This window comes from Cavia porcellus, unplaced genomic scaffold (genome assembly GCF_034190915.1).
Source record: "Cavia porcellus strain 051 isolate PalLab524CR breed Dunkin Hartley unplaced genomic scaffold, mCavPor4.1 scaffold_1, whole genome shotgun sequence".
Lineage (NCBI taxonomy): Eukaryota > Metazoa > Chordata > Mammalia > Rodentia > Caviidae > Cavia > Cavia porcellus.
This window is the reverse complement of record NW_026947484.1, coordinates 164,186,932-164,206,643: the sequence shown is the minus strand read 5'-3', so window position 1 is coordinate 164,206,643 and position 19,712 is coordinate 164,186,932. Positions and strand designations below refer to the sequence as shown.

At 54.6% G+C, this 19,712-nt stretch overlaps 1 protein-coding gene across 2 annotated transcripts in view; it reads left to right on the top strand.

Annotated features, from left to right (window-relative positions):
• Pgm1 (phosphoglucomutase 1) overlaps positions 1-19,712 on the top strand; it is a 44,557-nt gene that overhangs the window by 14,667 nt on the left and 10,178 nt on the right. Inside the window, exons 1-7 of one of the 2 annotated variants that reach the window (XM_003478830.5) lie at positions 7,275-7,818; positions 12,656-12,818; positions 13,092-13,238; positions 14,363-14,488; positions 14,775-14,965; positions 16,046-16,200; positions 18,293-18,408. In XM_003478830.5, the coding sequence (XP_003478878.1) occupies positions 7,519-7,818; positions 12,656-12,818; positions 13,092-13,238; positions 14,363-14,488; positions 14,775-14,965; positions 16,046-16,200; positions 18,293-18,408 (1,198 nt within the window). In that variant the 5' untranslated portion in view covers positions 7,275-7,518. Of the gene's footprint in view, positions 1-7,274; positions 7,819-12,655; positions 12,819-13,091; positions 13,239-14,362; positions 14,489-14,774; positions 14,966-16,045; positions 16,201-18,292; positions 18,409-19,712 lie in introns of those variants that run through there. The other variant, XM_063259407.1, reaches the window with a different exon arrangement.

Here is a 19,712-nt window from a genome sequence, read left to right as displayed (position 1 = left end):
GGCTGCTGTCATGGTTGGGGACACCATTCCCATCCCTTTTGATGACCAGCAACACGTGCTTCAGTCAGGCTCTGGGGAGCTGAGCACCATGGGACAAGCTTGTCCAGCTGCCAGCAGACCATGTGGTTGGACATGAGGCCCTGGCTGCGGAAGGATCCTGACATCCTGAAACCACTTATACCGGAAACCCAGGCATCCGGCTGTGTCCACGTGGACGCTCAGAGATGGTCCCACCGTTTTGGAGAGGACAGAAAAGCTGGCACAGTGACGGGGTGGGGATGGCGAGTGGCCTTTGGTTGATTAATGAAACTTCGGATTCGGGGCCTCTATGGAACCTGTGAACAGTGCTCTACAAAGTGTGGTTGGAAGAAAGTCTCAGATGAAACAGCAGGTAAAGAGTGTGACTCGAGGAGTGGCTCTTGGGGTGAGATCGGTATGTGGTGTGAAAGTGAGACACTCCAGCTGGACCTGTGGCCAGAAGACAGAGGTGTCCCTATCTGTGAGCAGGAGCCTTGCACACGGATCACATCACCAGCACTGCACTGCCTGTAGTCTTGGAAGGAAGCTGTGAGGACGTCCTGAGAGAGCCATGCGAGGATGGACCAGTCTGTGAAGCAATTTTATGATTATTCAATCCACAGGGCCTTGGGAAAGCAGAGGGAGACAAAGGAGGTCGCCCAGGGCAGGGTTGTCTATGTCTGCAGTTGTCCACAGTGTCCTGGGGTTTCCCCAGCTGGGCAGAGGGTCGCAGTCCCCACGGCCCCAGATTGGAGGCCTGCCTGTGTTAGGGTCCTGAACCTGACTCAGGAGGTCTGGGTGGACTTGAAGAGACCCAGGTTGAAGGTTCCTGGCCAGGCCAGTGGTTACCTGCATCGTGGAAGCTGTGAGAATGTATGCTGAGGTCACTGACGGCCTGCAGGGATCTGTTCATTTTCCAAGGGTTGTCACTGCAGTGGGGCTGGGAGTCTGGTGAGGAACAAGACCAACCATGGCCTTGGGGTTTGGACCACAGAGATTTCCTGTCTCATTCCCCTGGAGACTGGAAGTACAAATCAAGGTGTTGGCATCCTGCTGTTAGTGGGCGGGTCCTTCCTTACTGCTCTCCCACTGTGGTGGCTCCAGCTGGGCCTTGGCTTGCATCTGGGGAACCCCGGCCTCTCCTTATGACTCCCCATGACCTTCTCTTGTGACCGCTGGATTCAGAGACCACCTCATGTGAATATTGTCTTTAACTGAGTCAAAGACGCTTACACCAGCAGGAGTGTAAGAATGTGTTCTGAGTGACCATGACTTTGGTGGGTAGGAGAGGCCACCTTTTAACCTTGAGAGGAAAGTATGTCCCTGACCAAATACCTGAGAATAAGAACTGACAGGAGGGGAGGTTTGTTCTGGCTCACAGCTTTGGAGGCTTCAGTCCATGGTCTGTGTCCTTTCTGGACTGGTGGGGAGGCAGAGAGATCATGGCAGACGGTGTGTGTGGCGGGTTAGGGCTGCTTTGCCTCATGGCAGCCAGAAACAGAGAACTGGAGAGGAAGCGGCTGGGGACCAGACAGTCCCCAGGATCACCTCCCCCCAACGACCTAGTCCCTTTGACCAGGCCCTTCCTGTAACCCTCACTTCCCCATCAGTGCCGTTAAATGAGGGCTCACCCACGGATCTGTCCACAGGTGACGTGGTCTCCCCAGAGCCCTTCAGCTGCCAGGCAGCCCTGCGCTCTGGAGGTCAGACCTCCAGGGCGAGCCACACCCTTGGTTACCGTGAGGAGTGCTGTGGTGACCCTGAGGGTGTGGTACCCTGTCTTTTCCTGTGGCTCGAACCCACTAATGGGATTGCTGGGTTGGAGTTGGTTCCATTTTCAGTGATGGCTGTGCTAATCACCCCCCACTCCCACGCATGCAAGCTCCTTCTTGTGCATGCCCCCTCAGCATCTTCTACCCAGCTTACGAGGGGTCTCTGGATAGGCACAGGGAAGGGAAGTGCTCGGAGACTTGGTGAACATCCTCAGGGCTGTCCCTGGTGGTGGGCTTGTCTTTATCCATGTGTGAGGGCCTGTCATGTTCGTGTGCAGGGCCACGACAGAACCACACTGGGGTTCACACCAGAGCCCCTGTCCCTCACCCTGCCAGGTCACACTGTGTCCTTCAGCGGCTCCAGGGAAGGATGGGTCCCTACCTCTGCCGGGGTCCTCACCGCCACTCTGCGATGGTGCATGACTTCCATCTCGGCCTGTGTCTTCCTGTGTGTCCCTGTCCTCAAGACTCCCTCTCCTTCCTGAGATGCTGGCTGTGGGTCAGGGCCTGCCAGGTCCTGGCTGGGCCTCCTCTTGACCCGGTTCTGTCTGCAAGGTCCTGTTTCCGAAGGTCACCATCACTGGTCCCCAGGATTAGGTTCTTCCCAGCTCTGCCCAGGTGTGTGGCTCGTGCTGAGTCCCTGTTTTACCGGTGGGGAAAGAGATGTTCAGAGTCGTGCTCATAGTCACCACTGAACTGAAAGGCATTCAGGTGGGATTCCAACCTCGATTTCCACTGTGCTGGTTACCTGCAGTGGACATTTTTAATAAGCCATGGTTGGAGCCCTGCCCGGAGACTCCCGACTTTCCCTGTGGGGTCCACTTCTTCCTGTCCCCTGCCTCTGCTGTCATATATGCCCTGGGCCAAGCAAGGGGCCTCACTGCTGAAAATTCCCACCCTCGCCTCTTTTGCCATTTTAAAAAACTATGGAGTAGTTTTTCTGCCATTTTCTACTTAGTTGTTTTTGGCCACAGTTGACCATGGGCAAAAGAATTCACAGAACCCGAGGTTTTTACAGCTCAGCGTGGTGGCTGGGGTTTTCCCCCCAGAGGCTTCATCTCTGAGACAAGCGCTAAATTGCAGTGTGGGTCTTACAGGTTGCTGTGCAGGTTTGTGAGTTTGTGCCAGAGCCCTTGCAAGATCGCCCTTCAGTACCTGACAGGGAGTCCCACAGCAGCAGCTGGGGTCACAGAGGCCCATGGCAAGGGGTGTCCGCTCTTTGTGGCCACTGTCTTTGGCTTCCTTTCCAGCTGGGTGCCCGAGTTCCCGCCTGAGTCAGTGGAAAAGACCTTCGACCCGAGATGGGGAGGACCCAAGTGTTACTACTCCTGCCTCCTCCTGAAAGCCCAGGACTCCTTCACACTTTAAGGATCTGCAGAGTTGTGCACCGCCTGCCAGAAAGGTTGGGGTGAGGTGCACCCTGGGTCATTCGAGTTGGTACTGGAGGCAGAGGGTGGGGGAGCTGGTCAGCTGGGCCCTCACCCTGTGTGCTGTTCCGTTTCTCACCACGAGAGGGACACGGACCACCACGGATGCTTGAAAAGGGAAGCAGGTCTCTAGCTGGACCTTTTCCCTTGTATTAAAAAAAACTCGATTCATATAGGTTCACGTGTTTACCGGTACACGGTGACAGCCAGGTATGTGTGCACAGTGCGTGGTGGTCACAGTTCCTCCCCAACAAACACTGACCGTTTCTGTGTGTGAGACGCCTTGGGCTTGGGCCTCTTGGACTGAGGCATCTTACTGCTCAGCACCTGGGATTCCTCTGTCCTCCCCCGTGAGCATTTATTTAAACGACAGCTTCCTTCATGGTGCTCCAAAGAGGAAATCATCGCTGCAGCTCAAGATTTTTGCGAACCCTGTGCTACTGTTTGCCTCAGTCAGGTGGCAGATGGCTTCACCAATGAGCCCCGGTCATCGTCCTGCGCGTCACGTCAGAAACAATTGCTAAGCTCTGCCTGTCCCTGGGCTGGGAGGTGGCATTGGGACGTAAGCACGTGGTATACAAAGGCCGTTTTTAATGATTTTTTGACTCAATTGTCTCTTCTTCCACGTGGAAGGGGAGGGACTTTTGCTTCCTCTCCTCGCCCATCTGGGCAACATCGTGAGGAGATGTGGGTGGCAGCGAGTCTCCCACCAGACCCCAGTGGGTGCCGGGAGAGCTGTAACCAGGCTGGCCTGCAGGCAGGTGTCACAGGGCCTGATGCCTTGTGTCCCTACAGCTCCCTCTGCTGATGGTGAACTGTCAGTGCAGGTTGGGTGTTATGTGTGATTTTATTTGCAGACTCATCTCGTCAAGTTCTGGTGAACATTTCAAACTTACAAATTTTTATCTTCTTTTAAAATTCTTTGTCTGACAAGCAGAGCTCTGGGTGTTCAGATTCTAGTGCAGACTTGCTCTGTGGCCGCAGGGGCTCTGCAGGGTGTGCTGTGGTAGCCCCACCTATACCTCCTGCCTCTGCAGCTTCTGGCTTGTTTCCTTCTGAGGCAGGATCCCACAGTGCCCCCACTGGCCTTGAAATCGAGGTGCTCCTGCCTCAGCCTCCTTGGTGCAGGTGTTACAGATGTGCATCAGTGTGCGTGGCTCATCTGTGTGGGTTCTGCATGGGATGGAGAAGCTAAGGACCGTGGGTGTATTTTTATGCTGTATCAGCAGTGTCGGGTGAGACTTTGCCCTGCTTATAGCTTAGTTTGGTTAAAGCCCTTGGTCAGGGTGCCGCCCCGGCCGCATTTGTGTTACTGAGGTTGAGACAGTTTTTCCTGTAGTCCAGGCTGGCTTTGAGTTCCCTGTGCAGCCCAGCATGGCCTCAACCATCTGGTGGTGACCCTGCCTCAGCCTCTGGGGCACAGCTGCTTTGGGTCTCAGCTGTGAGCACTCTTTATCCTGGTTCTTGACTCGGGTGCTGACCACTCTCCGAGCTCCTGGTTGGGGCTTGCTCTCACTGCGTGTTTAGTCTTTGCCAGTGGAGTCATGAGTGGCCATCCCCACTCTGGGGCCCAGCCTGGCCAAAGCCACTGCAGGGCTGGGCCCGTGGATGGGGTCTGCTGGACCCTCTGATTGTAGCTGGGACACAGCTACAAGTGCCGTGGGCTTCTACTCGGGAGTGAAGGGCTCTGTCACTCTGCTACTGTGAGACTCGTTGTGCCCATCCCGTGTGACAGTCCTTGTCCACTCCGTGGTTCTGATGCCTCCGTGCCATCCTGAAGCAATGCCACAGCACAGGTGGTCTCATTAGGCTGGACGGTAGCGGCTTGGGAGATGCAATCCAACTTTTTCCAGAGCTGGAGATGAGTGGCTTTCTGAATAGCAGCAGTTGCACTGGCTGGCGGCGCTGGGACGGTTTAATGTCCTTAATGTCTCTTCCCTCCCTGCACATCATGGTGGCCTAGCACGGCTGCTCCCATACTGTTTCAGATGGGCCTGGGCTCATGTTGGGGACAGATGCATTTCTGGGGCAAGGGCTACATCCTGAGGGTTCCCTTTGCCTTTGACAGGCGCTGGCCCTGGCCTGCAAAGTTGATCCCAGGGACCCTCTCCTGGCTCAGACGTGTCATGGGGGCGGCAGAGTGTGCAGGATTGGGGGTGTTGGGAGGCAGAGAAGCTGGGAGTTGGTGCACCCGGGTGCCCAGACCTCTGAATCTGCCCTGGGGTTCCGAAAGCTCATGGAGAAGCTTCTGGTTCTGTGGCTGGCTGCTCGGTTATTGTAATGAAGAGATTTTTGGAATAATGTTTTATTTGTCTGCATCTCATAATGTCTATGCCAAGACACACAGTCAGCCTCGACTGCAAGCCAGTTTGGAACCAGAGAACCTTGGTATGGAGCTTAATATATGGGAATTTAAAAAAATCCATCTGTAAAAGGTTCACACACAGTGGGTACGTCTCCAAGAATAACATAAACCTTGCTTTTAACATTAACTTCCAAGGAATTTTACTTAACAAAACTAATCTCAAGCCCTCACGTGAGCTGAATGAAGCAGCGGTTCTGGCCACCTGGTTCTCTATGTGACAGCTGGGCCTGGAGAGTGATTTCCCCATCAGTGCCGATAGGTAGAATCCAGGTACAGACCTCCTTCCTTCACCCGTCTCTCAGTTCCTTCCCTTTTGCAAAAGATCCATCCCTCATTTCCTGTTAATCGCTTTTATTTTGCCCTGTATTTGTAGTTTGGGTTTCTAATAAGAATTGTCCTGCTGTCTGGGCTGCCCAGCACCTCGGCAGGGCCACCTGCCTGCAGCCTGAGGTTTCAGGACACTGGGATGCTGCTGCCTGGAGAGGGTGGGCGGTGGCCCCAGAGCCATCCGTGCCAGACTTTGCTGCACAGCTAAGGGGGAAACTCAGCAAGGGAAGGTGGAAGCCTTGAGCCCCACCATACATGCCCAGCCTTCTCCCACACTACTAAGTGCACCCCACTTGGTTGCTCTGGCGCACCCCACTTGGCTGCTCTGGGTCAGGAGGAATACCCCAGGTCACACTGGACTGGTTCAATTTATCTGAGTAAGATAGTTTTAAATATTCGGAGTGCTTCTCGTGCAAAAGCTAAACTGCCTCTCTGCAAATGTCTACTGAAAAGTCAAGTTTTAAAACTGAAAATATTTTAAAGTTCATGTTGTGTTCAGAGTATTGTCCTAAAAACTTGATCAACCTTGTGCACTTGGGAGACTGTGTATTTCCCCCTTTCCTGTGTACAGTTTTCAAGGATTTGGTGCATTCTATCCTTACTTTAGCATTAATTTGAAGGAATGACCAACTGTCAGCTATTTCAAGGTATTTTTATTATATAGATTTTCAATATTCAGTAAACTACATCAAATGTCAGATATCTGGATTTTTATTTTTTCCAGTACTGGAGTTTGAGCCTAGAGCCTTAGCCTTGAGCTGATCCCCAGCCCATTTTTATTTTTTACTTGCAGACGGGCTTTTGTTAAGTCAGTGAGTTGTTCAGACTGGGCTCAAACGTGTGGTCCTCCTACTTCAGCCTCCCAGAGTGCTGGGATTACAGGCCTGCACCAGCACACCTGGCTTTTACTGTGCTTGCTTTTTAGGACATATCTATAGGAATCTTTTTCTGGAACTGAATACTCTTCTGTTCAGTTCTTGGTGGCCAGTGAGGAAATCTGTTGGGTTGGATGGCAATGTTTTCCCCGGCTCTGGGTTGCATGTGGGAGGCAAAAACCCCTTGGGCATCCAAACAAGAGTGACAGAGGAAACCGAGTAACTGAGCTCTCCTCTTCCATTTTAAGACTGACCTTTCACTTGCTGCAAGGCTGGGGTGGTGGTGGTGGCGCAGGGCCACCCTGGTCGGGAGTGTTCAGGGCCCTGGTTCAAGGCTGATGGGAGCAGCTCGCCCCTCCACACCAGGTGTCTTGTGCAGGACCCTGCGCGTCTTGGCTTCTCCTCTGCCTGGGTGGGTGGAGCCTGACAGCTGTCTGGAGTTTGTCTGGGCCCGCAGGGTGCAGCTCTAGGGCCACCTCTGCCCTGACAGGAGCAGGGCGGAAGCTGCCACAGGACAGTGGCCCGGTTATGTGGGTAGAAGCCTTCTGCTCTGGGCAGTTTGCAGGACCTGCTTCGTGTCTGGGTACTGGTGAGCGTGTGGCCTGCGGTGCCACTGTCCCAGCGTAAGGAATTAGCTGATCTTTCTCATAAGCACAGTGCCCGGCCAGACCTCTATGTAGCTGCAGCTGCAGGCTGGACGGACAATTGGGGCCGGGCCGTGTTGGGCATGCACCATGAGTGACTTTGAAGAATGGATTTCTGGGGCCTACAGGAAGGTGGAGGAGGGTCCCCTCCCACTGCTGACGTTTGCCACTGCCCCCTACCACGACCAGAAACCCGGAACCAGTGGGCTCCGGAAGAAAACCTACCATTTTGAGGAGAAGCCATGCTACCTGGAGAACTTCGTGCAGAGCATATTCTACTCCATAGACCTGAAAGATCGCCAGGGCTCGTCCCTCGTGGTCGGCGGAGATGGGCGCTATTTCAATAAATCGGCCGTGGAAACCATAGTGCAGATGGCTGCCGCCAATGGGGTTGGTACCGGATGAGTATCTTTGCCTCTGGCTACCTCCGTAGCCCCCTGCTTTGCAGAAGCGTGCAGATGTGTGCGGGGCGTGTGCATTGGGGCTGCTGACGTCTGCTTACCCCTTATGGTGACTTCTGAGGCAGTGTCAGAAACAACTCTGGACTTGTGGGAGTCACTTTGGCATCAGGGTGTGGTTGTTATGCTCTATCTCTTGATGCCCTGAGGCTTTTTACTTATTTTTTGTCTTTTTGAGACAAGGTTTCGATATGCAGTTCAAGTTGTCCCTGAGCTCACTTTGTAGCCCAGGCTGGTCTCGAATTTGCAGCCATCTTTCTGCTTCAGCCTCCTGGGTGCTAGGATGACAGGCTTCTGAGGGTTTTTAAAAGCGAGTCCTGACATTAAGCTTTTGTCTTTCCATACTGTGCAGGGCACCTGGCCTGTGCGGTGGGCTGCTGTGAGTGGGGTGGGGGTTCGTGGTGCTGTTGCCAAGCTTCCTTGCTGAAACGCCGTCACTTGTGAGACAGGAAGACCCAGGCAGGCCTGCTCTCGTGCAGAGCTCTGGAGTCAGGCAGCAGTGCTAGGAGAGTCAAAGAGTGAAGCATGACCTCCTAAGTTATGGTGGCAGTGGGCTGTCTGTGATGACCCCGAACGCAGTGGAGCTCATGTGAGGAGCCTGTGTGAGTGGAGGTGGTGACTCCTGTGAGCTGCCCTGAAGGGGCACTGCAGCTCACGAACAGTGCTGGAGGACTGAACAAAGCACCCCAGGGACTGTGCAGAGGTGCAGCCTTCCCGGGATGTCGGGATGTCGGGTGCTGCTGCTTTCCCTCTGCGGACTTCTGTGGGGGCAGTCGCGGTGACTTGCAGAGTTTTGGATCTCGCTTCAGTCCCCGCGTGCGTCCGCTCTGTCTGTCATCTGTCACGTTCTTTTCTGGAGGAAATTCCAGCTTTGAGGTCATGAAATTCAGCCTGGCAAGACTGTGTCGGGTGTTTGCTTTCAGTCTGTTTTATTCCTGTGCCAAGCCATATGTATGTTTACAAAAACCAAATGAAAAAGGAAAAACAAAACAAACAACCCCATGAAGTGAAAGTAAAAGAAAGTGTCTGTCCGTCCTGCTGTTTATCAGGTGAGGCCTCCTAGATCCCAGTTTTAGCATCCGAATGTCTCTGGCATAGAAGTTGCTGATAAAGCCCTCAGATATGAAATTATTATGAAGCACACACATTTTTAAGATAAAATGTGACATGTCGTAAATTTCTTCTTTGAGGAGAGCCGCACGGGGAATGGTATTAAGATGCTTTTAATCTTTGGAAAGGGACGGAGGGGACATTATTTCTACGCATATATCTGCACTGTGGCGGGGCTCTGGTACACTGTCCCCTCGGCTGTGATAGATTTGGCTTCATTTCATTTCTGTGCTGGGCTGAAGGATGTAGGCGAGGTGGGCGGAATGTGTAATTCAGGCCGGCCCACGGCTTTCCCAGATTTACTATCTGCAGCCGTGCTAAATAATGCATCCAGGCAGTAACTGGCTGAATCCGGGAGCCGTGTTTGGTAGCTATGGCCGCCCGGGCGGTATTTTCCAGTCTTTTCAAGGGCATTCCTTATTAAAAATAGCATTGCACAGGAAGCATTGTGCTGGCCAGACAGGCTCCTTCACAGTTAGTGGGGTGGTGGGCTCCGCACTGTGGTGAAGCCTGCGAGGGTCTGCAAGGTTTGCTTTGTGCTTTTATTGGTCGTTTTCACACTGTTCTGGCTGCGGGTGGGACCGCAGGGAGGACTCCGGAGGCAGGATGAGCGTCCACACCAGTTTTGCAAGATGGTGCTCCTTTCTCTTGAGGCTACTGGACTGAACGGAGGCCATTTTGTTTCCTCCTTTAGTACACTTTAACCTGGTGCCTTTAAGGCGTACAGACTGTAGTTAGCCTTGATGGAAGTCTCTCTAGCTGGGTGCAAGGGTGCAGGCCTATAATCCCAGCCCCAGCAGGCTGAGTCAGGAGGATCACAGGTTTAAGGCCAGCCTCGGCCTCCAGATAAGTAATGAGCAGTAATCGTCTGGGCTGGGGAGGTAGCTTGCAGGTAAAGCACTTGCCTGGCATGTGCTGGCTGCACCCTCACAAGTGTCCGGCTGCAGTTACTGCCAAGCTGGTGGCAGGTTTGAGTCCCCAGGCAGAGGTTTAGGAGGGCAGGGAAATAGGTGAGGCCCCGGGGCCTGGGCTGGGCCAGAGAGGATGCCCTGCACGTGGCATTGGGCTGAACATTTCAGCCTCGTGCTGTACTCATCCAGGGCCTTGGTGAACTCTGTGGTGGTGCGCGGCCCTCGCCCTGTCTGCCACTGAACTTTGTCATCCTCCTAGACAGGGACAGCTCCTGTTCCCCACCTTCAGCCTGGAACCAACTGCTACTTTCTGTCCCTGTGAATTTGCTAGGTGCTCCTTGTCAGGAGAGTCATCCCTTTTTTGTGGGAGAGGGGATTGAATCCAGGGCTCACACCTGCCACCAGCTATCTTGCAGCCCCAAGTCCTTATTTTTTGAGACAGTGTCTCCCTAGGTTGTCCAGGTAGGCCTCAAAAGTTGGGATCGTCTGCCTGGCCCTCAGCCTCCTGGGTAGCTGGGATTACAGTTGTGTACCATGGTTCCCGGCCAATATTTGCCCTTTTTCTGTTACTTCATTGGCGTAATGTTTTCAAGACTCCTCGTAGAAAATCAACACGGCTCCGAGTTCAGTTCCCTTCTCTGACTGATCCTGTGTGCGGCCTTCTGGTCACACCTGGGTCTGAAAGAGAAGTATCAACTTTGAATTCGGTGGCTGGATTTTAAAAACTGTAGTGGAAGTGTCTCAATTGTGTTGAAGTGTGCAGTTGTGTTACATGCACGTGGTTATGCAACAGATGTGCAGAACTTTCTCATTTGGCCAAACTGGAGCTCCACACCCCAGGAGCTGGGACTTCCCCAGCCTAGGCACCCCTCCCCTGTCACCGTTTCTCTGCTTTTGACCACTTTAGACTCCTCACCCCATGGCATTTGTCTCTGTGTGATGTCCCTGCCTTTGCCCAGGCCATGTGCAGACCGGTTTTTTTTTCCCTCCTTTATCTCTACTTCTTCACTTCCCCATGTACTTTGTGACTCTTTCAAGTCTGATCTTCATTTTAAAGGCTGAGTAATATTCCCTCGTGTACAAGCTGGACATTTATTGAACTGTCCACCATCTGGCAAAGGGGCCTTGGGTTGTTATGAACAAGGCCGGCTGGAGCAGGGGTGCACAGGTATCTGCCAGGTCTTGTGTTTGGGTCTTGGGGTTTGACTGAGGAGTTGGGTTTCCAGGTCAGATGCCCAGGGAATTCCAAGGCTGAGCGGGTGGATGGGCAGGGCAGGGTGTGTTCAGCTGGAAAAGTGGGGAAGTAGCTGTGCCATCCGGGGAGTCACAGGCCCTGAGGGGCCCTTGGTGCCTTCATTGGCTTCGAGGCACATGTCCCCTTGCTGTCCCCGCCTTGGTCTCCCAGCGGTGACCTTGTACCTGCAGACCCTGCTGTGAGGACGCTGGAGTGGAGGGGCCTGGGTGGAGCTTAGCCTCTGTCCACTTGGCTTGCACTGCTTCCATGCAGAAGCCAAGGTGAGGATGGGGAGCTGGGTGTGCAAGCCCTGCCCTGCCCAGCAGCTGTGGGACGCCCCGCCCTCCCTTTCCTGGATCCTTCCGGCATCCCTGTCCCACTGTAGGCTGAAAGTCTCGTGCTGTCCGTGACCATGTGAGCATCTTGTCTGCCTGGCCCGTCCTGTCAGCGTGTGTCACCATGTTGTCAGGCTCTGGGCCTCAATGTCTCTGGGCTTGGGCGGATCAGTGGTGAAAAGGGACGGAAGGTGGCCCAGGTGCAGAGGGCATTGGGCAGTTCCGAGACAGCTGTTGGCATGGACACTGCCGCAGCTGTGGCTCCTTTGGCCTGCGGAGCCCCTGCCTGTAGCCCCAGCGGGAGCCAGGTACCCAGGGTGGCTGCTGTTCAGGGAGAGACCTCGAGAGCCCAGAGGGAAGAAGGGAACAGGCTGCTTCAGGGCTTCAGTAGTGGGCTGCACCAGGAAGCTGTCGAGGCTGGCAGGGCGGAGCCCCCGGAGAAGTACCCCCCAAGGGACTCGGCCGTCCCCTTGGCTCCAGGTCTTTTTCATAGAACACTCCTTTCTTTTCCACAGATGTCAGAGAAATGGATAGAGCTTGTCCGACTTGGGCCATATTGGAGCAGATGTAAATTGTTGTCATTTCAGCATGGGGAGTCAGGCACCAGGCTGGGTCCCCCTGTGGGAGATTCAGGAAAGTCAGCCAGGACTGCAGGGAAAGTCACAGCACAGCCTCATCCTGGGTACTGTCTTGGGCCCTGAAGTCACTGGGGCCCCTGACCCCAGGAGGTGGACCCAGGACACCAGAAGTCCCAGCTTGACTGGAGAGGGACTTGTGTCAGGTGGCTTTGCGTTGGTCCTGGTGTCAGCTTTGCCTCTCTCCCCTCTCCATGAGAGCTGGGCTTTATGAAGGCCTCCTCCTCGGGCAGAATCCCTTCACTGTGGAAACCCATGTCTTCTCTAGCTATGACTGAAAGGGGCTGAGCTAAGTAAAAGTTCTGTTTGAAAAGATGCACACTGCACCGGATCCCGAAGAGCCCATCAGACCCCTGCAGCGCCCAAGCCGCCCCACCCCTGCCTGCCTCTGTGGCTGTGGCCAAAGGGCAGGTGCTGCATGGGGCCCTGCATCACCCACCGTGGGTGCTCCTCACTATGTGCTGGGTCCCTGCTGCCTGCTGGGCCGTGGCTCTGGGGTCAGGTGGCCTTGTGATGTTGAGTGTGCTCAGTTCCCTCACTCTAGATCGGTCGCCTGGTCATCGGGCAGAACGGGATCCTCTCCACCCCGGCTGTGTCCTGCATCATCAGGAAGATCAAAGCCATCGGTGGGATCATCCTGACGGCCAGCCACAACCCAGGGGGGCCCAACGGGGACTTTGGGATCAAGTTCAACATCTCTAACGGAGGTGAGTCTGCGGCTGGTCGAGGGCTTCCAGCCAGGTGACCTGGCGCTGGGGGACAGTGGGGCTTGTCCTCCACAGAGGGGAGGGCGTCTTGGCTTGGTCCACAGCTATGAGATGCTTCCCACACCTGCATGGCCATGCAGGGGCGCTGTCCCTCCCCTGACCGAAGGATACCCGCCCCATCAGGGTGCTGAGGGTCCCTGTGCCACACGGGGGAAGCTGGGCTCTGGGCCCTCCGTGTTTCCACGGTGACCACATCCACGGTTGTGTCCCCAGGCCCCGCTCCCGAGGCGATAACGGATAAGATCTTCCAGATCAGCAAGACCATCGAGGAGTACGCAATCTGTCCTGACCTGAAGGTGGACCTGAGCGTGCTGGGCAAGCAGCAATTCGACCTGGAGAACAAGTTCAAGCCCTTCACAGGCACGTCTGCACCCCATCCTGCCCTGCCCCATCCTCACCCCGAGGCCAGGCCCATCCACTGACCCTGCGCCGGCCCCCCGGAGGCTTCCCCGCCAAGGCAGCAGTGGGGAGCGCTTCGCTGCTGACCGCCAGGGCTGGGGTGCCTGACAGGAGGGGCTTGGGGGCTCATCCACTGTGCCTTGGCCTCACCCCAGGGGTGCCTGTCCTCTTTACTGTGACGTCAGTTGCACCCGCTGAGAGCTGACAGGGAAGACCTAACAAAGACTTGGGGGCCCCTCAGGGAGCTCCAGGGCTGCCTAGGGTTCAGGAGACACCAACTGAGACCTCCCCAAACTCCTCCTGGCTTAGAAATAGTGGAGCCCCTGAAAATTCAGTAACAAAAACAGTAACAGTACTCAGTTCGTGCATTTGTTTTACTCCGTGAACAGTACATGTAAAAAGTAATTCATGAAAGTTTTTTGAGCCAGACACAGTGCCTATAGTCCCATTAACTTGAGAGGCTGAGGCAGGAAGACTCCTTTAGCTCGTGAGCTCAGGGCCAGCCTAGGCAATACAGTGAGATCCTGTTTTATCTTTTTTTTTAAAAAAAGCTTTTTAAAATCTGACTTCTTACCATTATGTGGTTTTTTTGTTAGGTTTTTGTTTTTTGTTTTGTTTTGTTTTGTTTTGTTTTGTTTTGTTTTGTTTTGAGACAGGGTTTCACTATGCAGGTCAGGCTGTTTTATGTACACAATGGTTGCCCTCAAAAATCACAGCCCTCTTCCTGCCTCAGCCTCCCCAGTGTTGGGATAACAGGTGTGTGCCAACATGCTCAGCAGGGAGGCAGAATTTATCCAGCCTGATGGGAAACCCCATGCATGGGCAGGGCAAGGCGGACAGGGCAGGGCAGGGTGGGGCAGGCAGGTTTCCTCCGTCTTTCAGACCTTGGGTTCCTCCCCGTAAGATGGGACTAGTAGTGTTTGCCTCTGAGGACTCAGTTGGTGTTAAGATGTCGCAGACAGTCCTGTCCCCTTGGGCTGCCCTGGGATTGTCCTCTGTGAACTCAGGCCACGCCCACAGACTCCTCGGAGAGTGTGGAGCCCCTCCACAGTCGTGCCCACCCCCTAACCTCTCTGTCCTCGTAGTGGAAATCGTGGACTCCGTGGAAGCCTATGCCACCATGCTGAGGAACATCTTCGATTTCAACGCACTGAAAGAGCTGCTTTCTGGCCCAAACCGGCTGAAGATCCGCATCGACGCCATGCATGGAGGTACAGGCGGGTGCTGTCTGGGTGCACGCAGTTCCTGTTGCGGTCACCTTTGGGCAGGCGTGCGGCATCCACTCTGGAGCTGTGACAGGGAGGCCAAGGGCAGTTGAGGCTCTGCACCGTGAGCCAGCAGGAGGCCGGGTTTGTGTGGGTCACGGGCAGCTGATGCTCAGCTTCGCCCTGCCCGCTGGAGCCATGAGTTCTTCCTGGGTGTTTCTGAGGGCGTCTCCTAACCCTCTGTCGCTGTCACCCCCTCACGGCCCGTTCCCCTCCCCTGTGCTCTGCACAGTTGTGGGCCCCTACGTGAAGCGGATCCTCTGCGAGGAGCTGGGTGCCCCGGCCAACTCGGCAGTGAACTGCGTCCCCCTGGAGGACTTCGGCGGCCACCACCCTGACCCCAACCTTACCTATGCAGCTGACCTGGTGGAGACCATGAAGTCAGGAGAGCATGATTTTGGCGCTGCCTTTGATGGAGACGGGGTGGGTACAGCTCGGGGCGGCCACGCTCAGTCTGAGGGGTAGGGGTGGGGCGGGGGGAAGGCTGCACCTGCCAGGCCCCACACTCCTGTGGAAGTCAGGCCCTACTGTTTAGCTGCACAGCAGCAGGTGGTGAGGTCCCAGGTGCGTGGAATTGGGGAGCCTTGTGGGCTCCTGAGCCTGGATACCCGAGTTGAGGCAGCTTTCTGTCCGCAGCTGGCAGCTGGCTGATCACTTAGCTTCTGGAAAGGTTGTGGTGGTGCACACCTGTCATCCCAGCACTTGGGAGGCTGAGGAAAGAGGCTCACTATGAGTTCTGGACCAGCTGGATTACATAGTGAGAACTAGTCTCAAAAAACCAAATATATCTCCTATGCCTTCATTCATATTAGCTTAGTGATAAAACTAATTTTATAACTCATGTGAAGACTTGAAAGAATCAACCTTTTGATCTTCCTCTACAGTTAAAATCTTTATGAATGAATGTTTTTATTTTCCTGGTGGTCTTGCAAAGGCAAGAAGAAGGTGTGTTCGGATACAGCTTGGGGCCCTTCCTGGTCTCTAGCAGAGTGGGTTCTGTATGTGTTTATTTGAAAGTGCAAAATTTATTTCTGTTGTTACTGCTGTTCTCTGTGGGTCTAGAAGTCACTGCATCCTGAAGACGCCCTGTCTTGCATGGGACCTGCGCACTTGCAGGGCGGTGGCAGGTACTACTGCTGTCTGCCCTCTGGAGCGGTGTGATGGCGTCCTGCTCCTGCCACAGGGAGAGGATGGCAGTGTGTTTTGGGTCCCTGGTGAAGGGACAGGAATCCAGGAGCCTTCCTCGACACCTGCCACTGTTCCTCAGGGCAGCGCAGCTCACGTGTGCCCTGTCTTCCGGGAAAGCTGAGACGTTGGCTGCTCTGGGGGGCAGCAGGTTTGGGCTCAGAAGGGCATCATGCCCTTGTTGAACAGCTTGGCCCACGATACCATGCAGATCCATTAGGGACGAAACCCAGGTTGAAAGCCGTGTGAGCTGGGAGCGCCGAGCCCCTGGGCAGGGGCTGTGCGGTGACCAGGCTCCCTCTTCGTGTCCCCTGCCAGGACCGCAACATGATCCTGGGCAAGCATGGCTTCTTCGTGAACCCCTCGGACTCCGTGGCCGTCATCGCCGCCAACATTTTCAGCATTCCGTACTTCCAGCAGACCGGCGTACGCGGCTTTGCACGCAGCATGCCTACCAGCGGTGCCCTGGACAGGTGTGTGTCCTGGCTACCCGGTCCTCGTGGGCCCTGGCACTGCTGGCCCTGGCCACCTCCAAGCACAACTGCTTCTGGTGCCCAGTGTGCCAGACATTTCTGGAGCAGGGGTTTGGCACACAGCTGGCGACCCTCAGAGCACCCAATATCCACACTCCACCCCATCTTTCCACCCTGTGTGCATAGCCTCGCCCTGCAGTACTGCAGAGAGGATGGTGACTTGGCACCCTCCAGGTTGCCTGACCGCTGTGGCCTGGCACCTAAGAGTGGCATGTGTGTGTGCACCATGTGTCCTTTAAAAGCCAAGTGAATGGATAGATGGAGTGCCACTGGATGAGTGCGCTGGGGCCCTTCCTCGCACCCCCTTGCTCTGGCTGTGGTGTGGGCGGGGGACATGGCCGCTGGAAGGGATTCTAGCTTCTCCAGGACGGGGGTGCTTGGGTACCACCAGCTCTTTGGTTCTGATTCACCCACAGGCTGCATGGAAATCTCCAGTAGATGAGATGGGAAGGTCACTACACCCCATGTCTACGCAGTAGAAACCAGTGACAACAAATAGCTAGAGCCTGCGCAGCTCGTGTGTGTGTGTGTGTGTGTGTGTGTGTGTGTGTCTGTCTGTCTGTCTGTCTGTCTGTCTGAGACCTCTGTACAGCTGGCTTAGGAACACACATTCAGAAGAATCAAAAGTAACACATAATGCAGGGGGCAGACAGGGAAAGTGTCACTGGGACATGCCATGTGTCCAGGACATATTTGCTGAATGAACAGAGAAAGTGAGAGACACACACAAAGGGAAGGAAGGAAGAGAAAGAAAAAAAAGGGAGGAAGGGAAGGAGGGAGGAAGAAAAAGATGAAAAGTTCCAGGGTGGGGAGAGTGGATAGTGAAAGTCCAGACTCTGTTTGAACACTCAGCCCTTGATGAGCATCACCTTGTCCTGGACCCTGAATTCATTGTGTTTTAATTTAGTTCTCATGCCAGCCCCATGAGGTGAGCGCTGTGCTTAGCCCCATTTGGCGGGAGACCATGAGTGGGGTCAGGCTCCAGCTGAGCCGAGCACCCTGGGCTGGGCCGCTGTAGTTGGTGCTAACGAGAAAGTGGTGGATGAGGCCAGGAGCGGTGCTGACCCGGGTGGTGGTGGTGTACTCTCCGCATTCCACCTGGAGGACCTTGGCATCCCACCGTGGAGAGGTCAGAGGACCCAGAGCCCTACCTCAGCTCCGGGCTTTGCACCCTCCTGAGGGCCTCCCATGAGGCCCCCACGTGCCTGGTGCCAGCTCAGTTCCAATGTTCAGGGGAGGCGCCCACCTGAGCGACCCCTTGCCCACTGGGAGGTTTAGAAAGCCTTGGCTCGATTTCCCTAGCCTCTGGACCTGAATTGTTTGCTAGGAAGAAACAGGTCACAGGCAAGCTGTGGGAGAGACTTTCTGGGTAATTTTCAGTGTACAAAGGAAAAGGTTTGTTCTTGTGTTCTTCAGAGCTTTCCTTTTAATTATTCACTCGCTTGATTTTGGTGCTGGGATGTAACCCAGGCTTCACATGTGCTAAGCACGCGCTGTGCCACCGAGCCGTGTCCTCAGCCCACGCAAAGCTTTTAGGTAGCATAAGGATCTCAAGAGGGAAGTGAAAGGCGAGGCGAGGGGACCCTTGACTGGAATGCATGGCTTCATCCCCTGGCAGGCTGAACCCTGGGCCCCTGACGCCCTGCCTGTGTGGCATGGTCTCCCCTGGCCCTGGCCCTTTCCCTGTCAGACACTGCCCTCCCGCACCCTCCCTGTATGCTGCCTGGTTGTCAAGACCCTGCTCTTCTGCACAGGATGGTTACAGAGGAGGCTGAACCGGAGGAGGGGCTTGCAGCACCCCCAGACAGCTGGGCACATTTTCCTGCTGCTGCTTCCTGCGTTCTCCTCCTGCTTTCCTCCTTCCCGTGGTCCACGTAGTGGCCTGCTGTGCCCTGGTTTTCACTTGCTTTCTTAGCCTTCAGAAGCGCGCAGACCCAACTCTGCGGAGTCGGACCCGTGGTTACAGTGCCAGCCTCCCACCCCCACCATCATGGTCCCCCCACCATGTGACTGTGGCTTCTTGCCTTTGAAGGGTGGCAAGCGCTAGCAAGATTGCTTTGTACGAGACCCCAACAGGCTGGAAGTTTTTCGGGAACTTGATGGATGCCAGCAAACTGTCTCTGTGCGGAGAGGAGAGCTTTGGGACTGGTAAGCTGTTCCCTGGGCTGGACTGCCCTCCCCTCACTGCCACCTCCAGTGAAAGCAGAGACGGCTGAGATAGTCCCGAAATAGCAGCGGTGGCTTCTCCAGAACCAAGTCGCGGTTTATTTATAGCAGCACTGATGAAGGCTGCGCTCTCGGGAGGGAGGGGCCACCTGCAGCCAGGAAGACGCCCCTTATCCCCGAGGGCCGCACCTGCTGGGGGCAGAACGCTAGGGCAGGAGGTAAAATGAAGGCCCTGCTAGCTTGGACTGAGTGGGTGGTGATCAGGAAGTTAAAGGGTGTGCTGTGAGCTGTAGAAGGGCTGGGAGAGGGCATGCTCTGGGGTAAACCAACCTTAAACCCCGCCTCTGACCTGTCCAGTATGGATGTGGCCATCCACCTCCTCCCTGATTTCCTGCTACCTCTTTCTACCTACATTAATTTTATTATCATTATTATTATTATTACTTATTTTGCAGTACTGTGGGTTGAACCCAGGGCCTTCACACTGAATTATATCCGTGGCCCATTTTTTAAATTTTTACATCGCGACGGGGTCTTGTTAAGTCACTAAGTTGTCCAGAGTGGGCTTGAACGTGTGGTCCTCCTGCCTCAGCCTCCCAGAGTGCCGGGTTGGCTGACATGTGCCACCATGCCCGGCGTTTCCAAGCATCTGTTCACCCTTTGAAGCTGTTTCCCCTGCATGCTGGTCTCCAGCCAAGCTGCAAGGTACTCACGTGGCTGTGTGTCTTCTGTTTGTTGTGCCCAGCATCTTGAAATAAAGAGACCAACCTTCATGGTTCTCTAGAACCCCACAGCCACCTTTCGCAAATAAAGACAACAAAGCCAGGCATTCTGTGGGCCTCGCAGCTGAGTTGTAGTTCCTGCTCCGTTAAATAGAACACAATCCCACCTTGGGTGGCCATTGCTCATTCTCCTCATGGGTGAAGAAACATGTTTGGGAGCCAAACGCCATGTCTGGTTTTGTTTCCCTATCCCATGGAGCTGTGTCAGTGCCGAGCTTACTAGAAGAAAAGTCTATAACCAGCTTCCCGAGTGTGTGGGTGTGTGGAAGAATACTAATCCCATCAGCGAGTTTTGGTGTCAGCAAAGATTGGGAAACTTGGAATGTACTACTCTGTCTTGGTTATTTACAGTGCCATTTGAAGGTTCCAGAACATTTTGGAACCTGAAAAGAACATTCTGGAAGGAATCCTAATAGTATAGCTTTACCCAAAATAGTTGTCCACTATATCTTTTTCTTTTAGTTTGTTGTGTATCCAGTCTGTGTATATCCCACATGGACACCC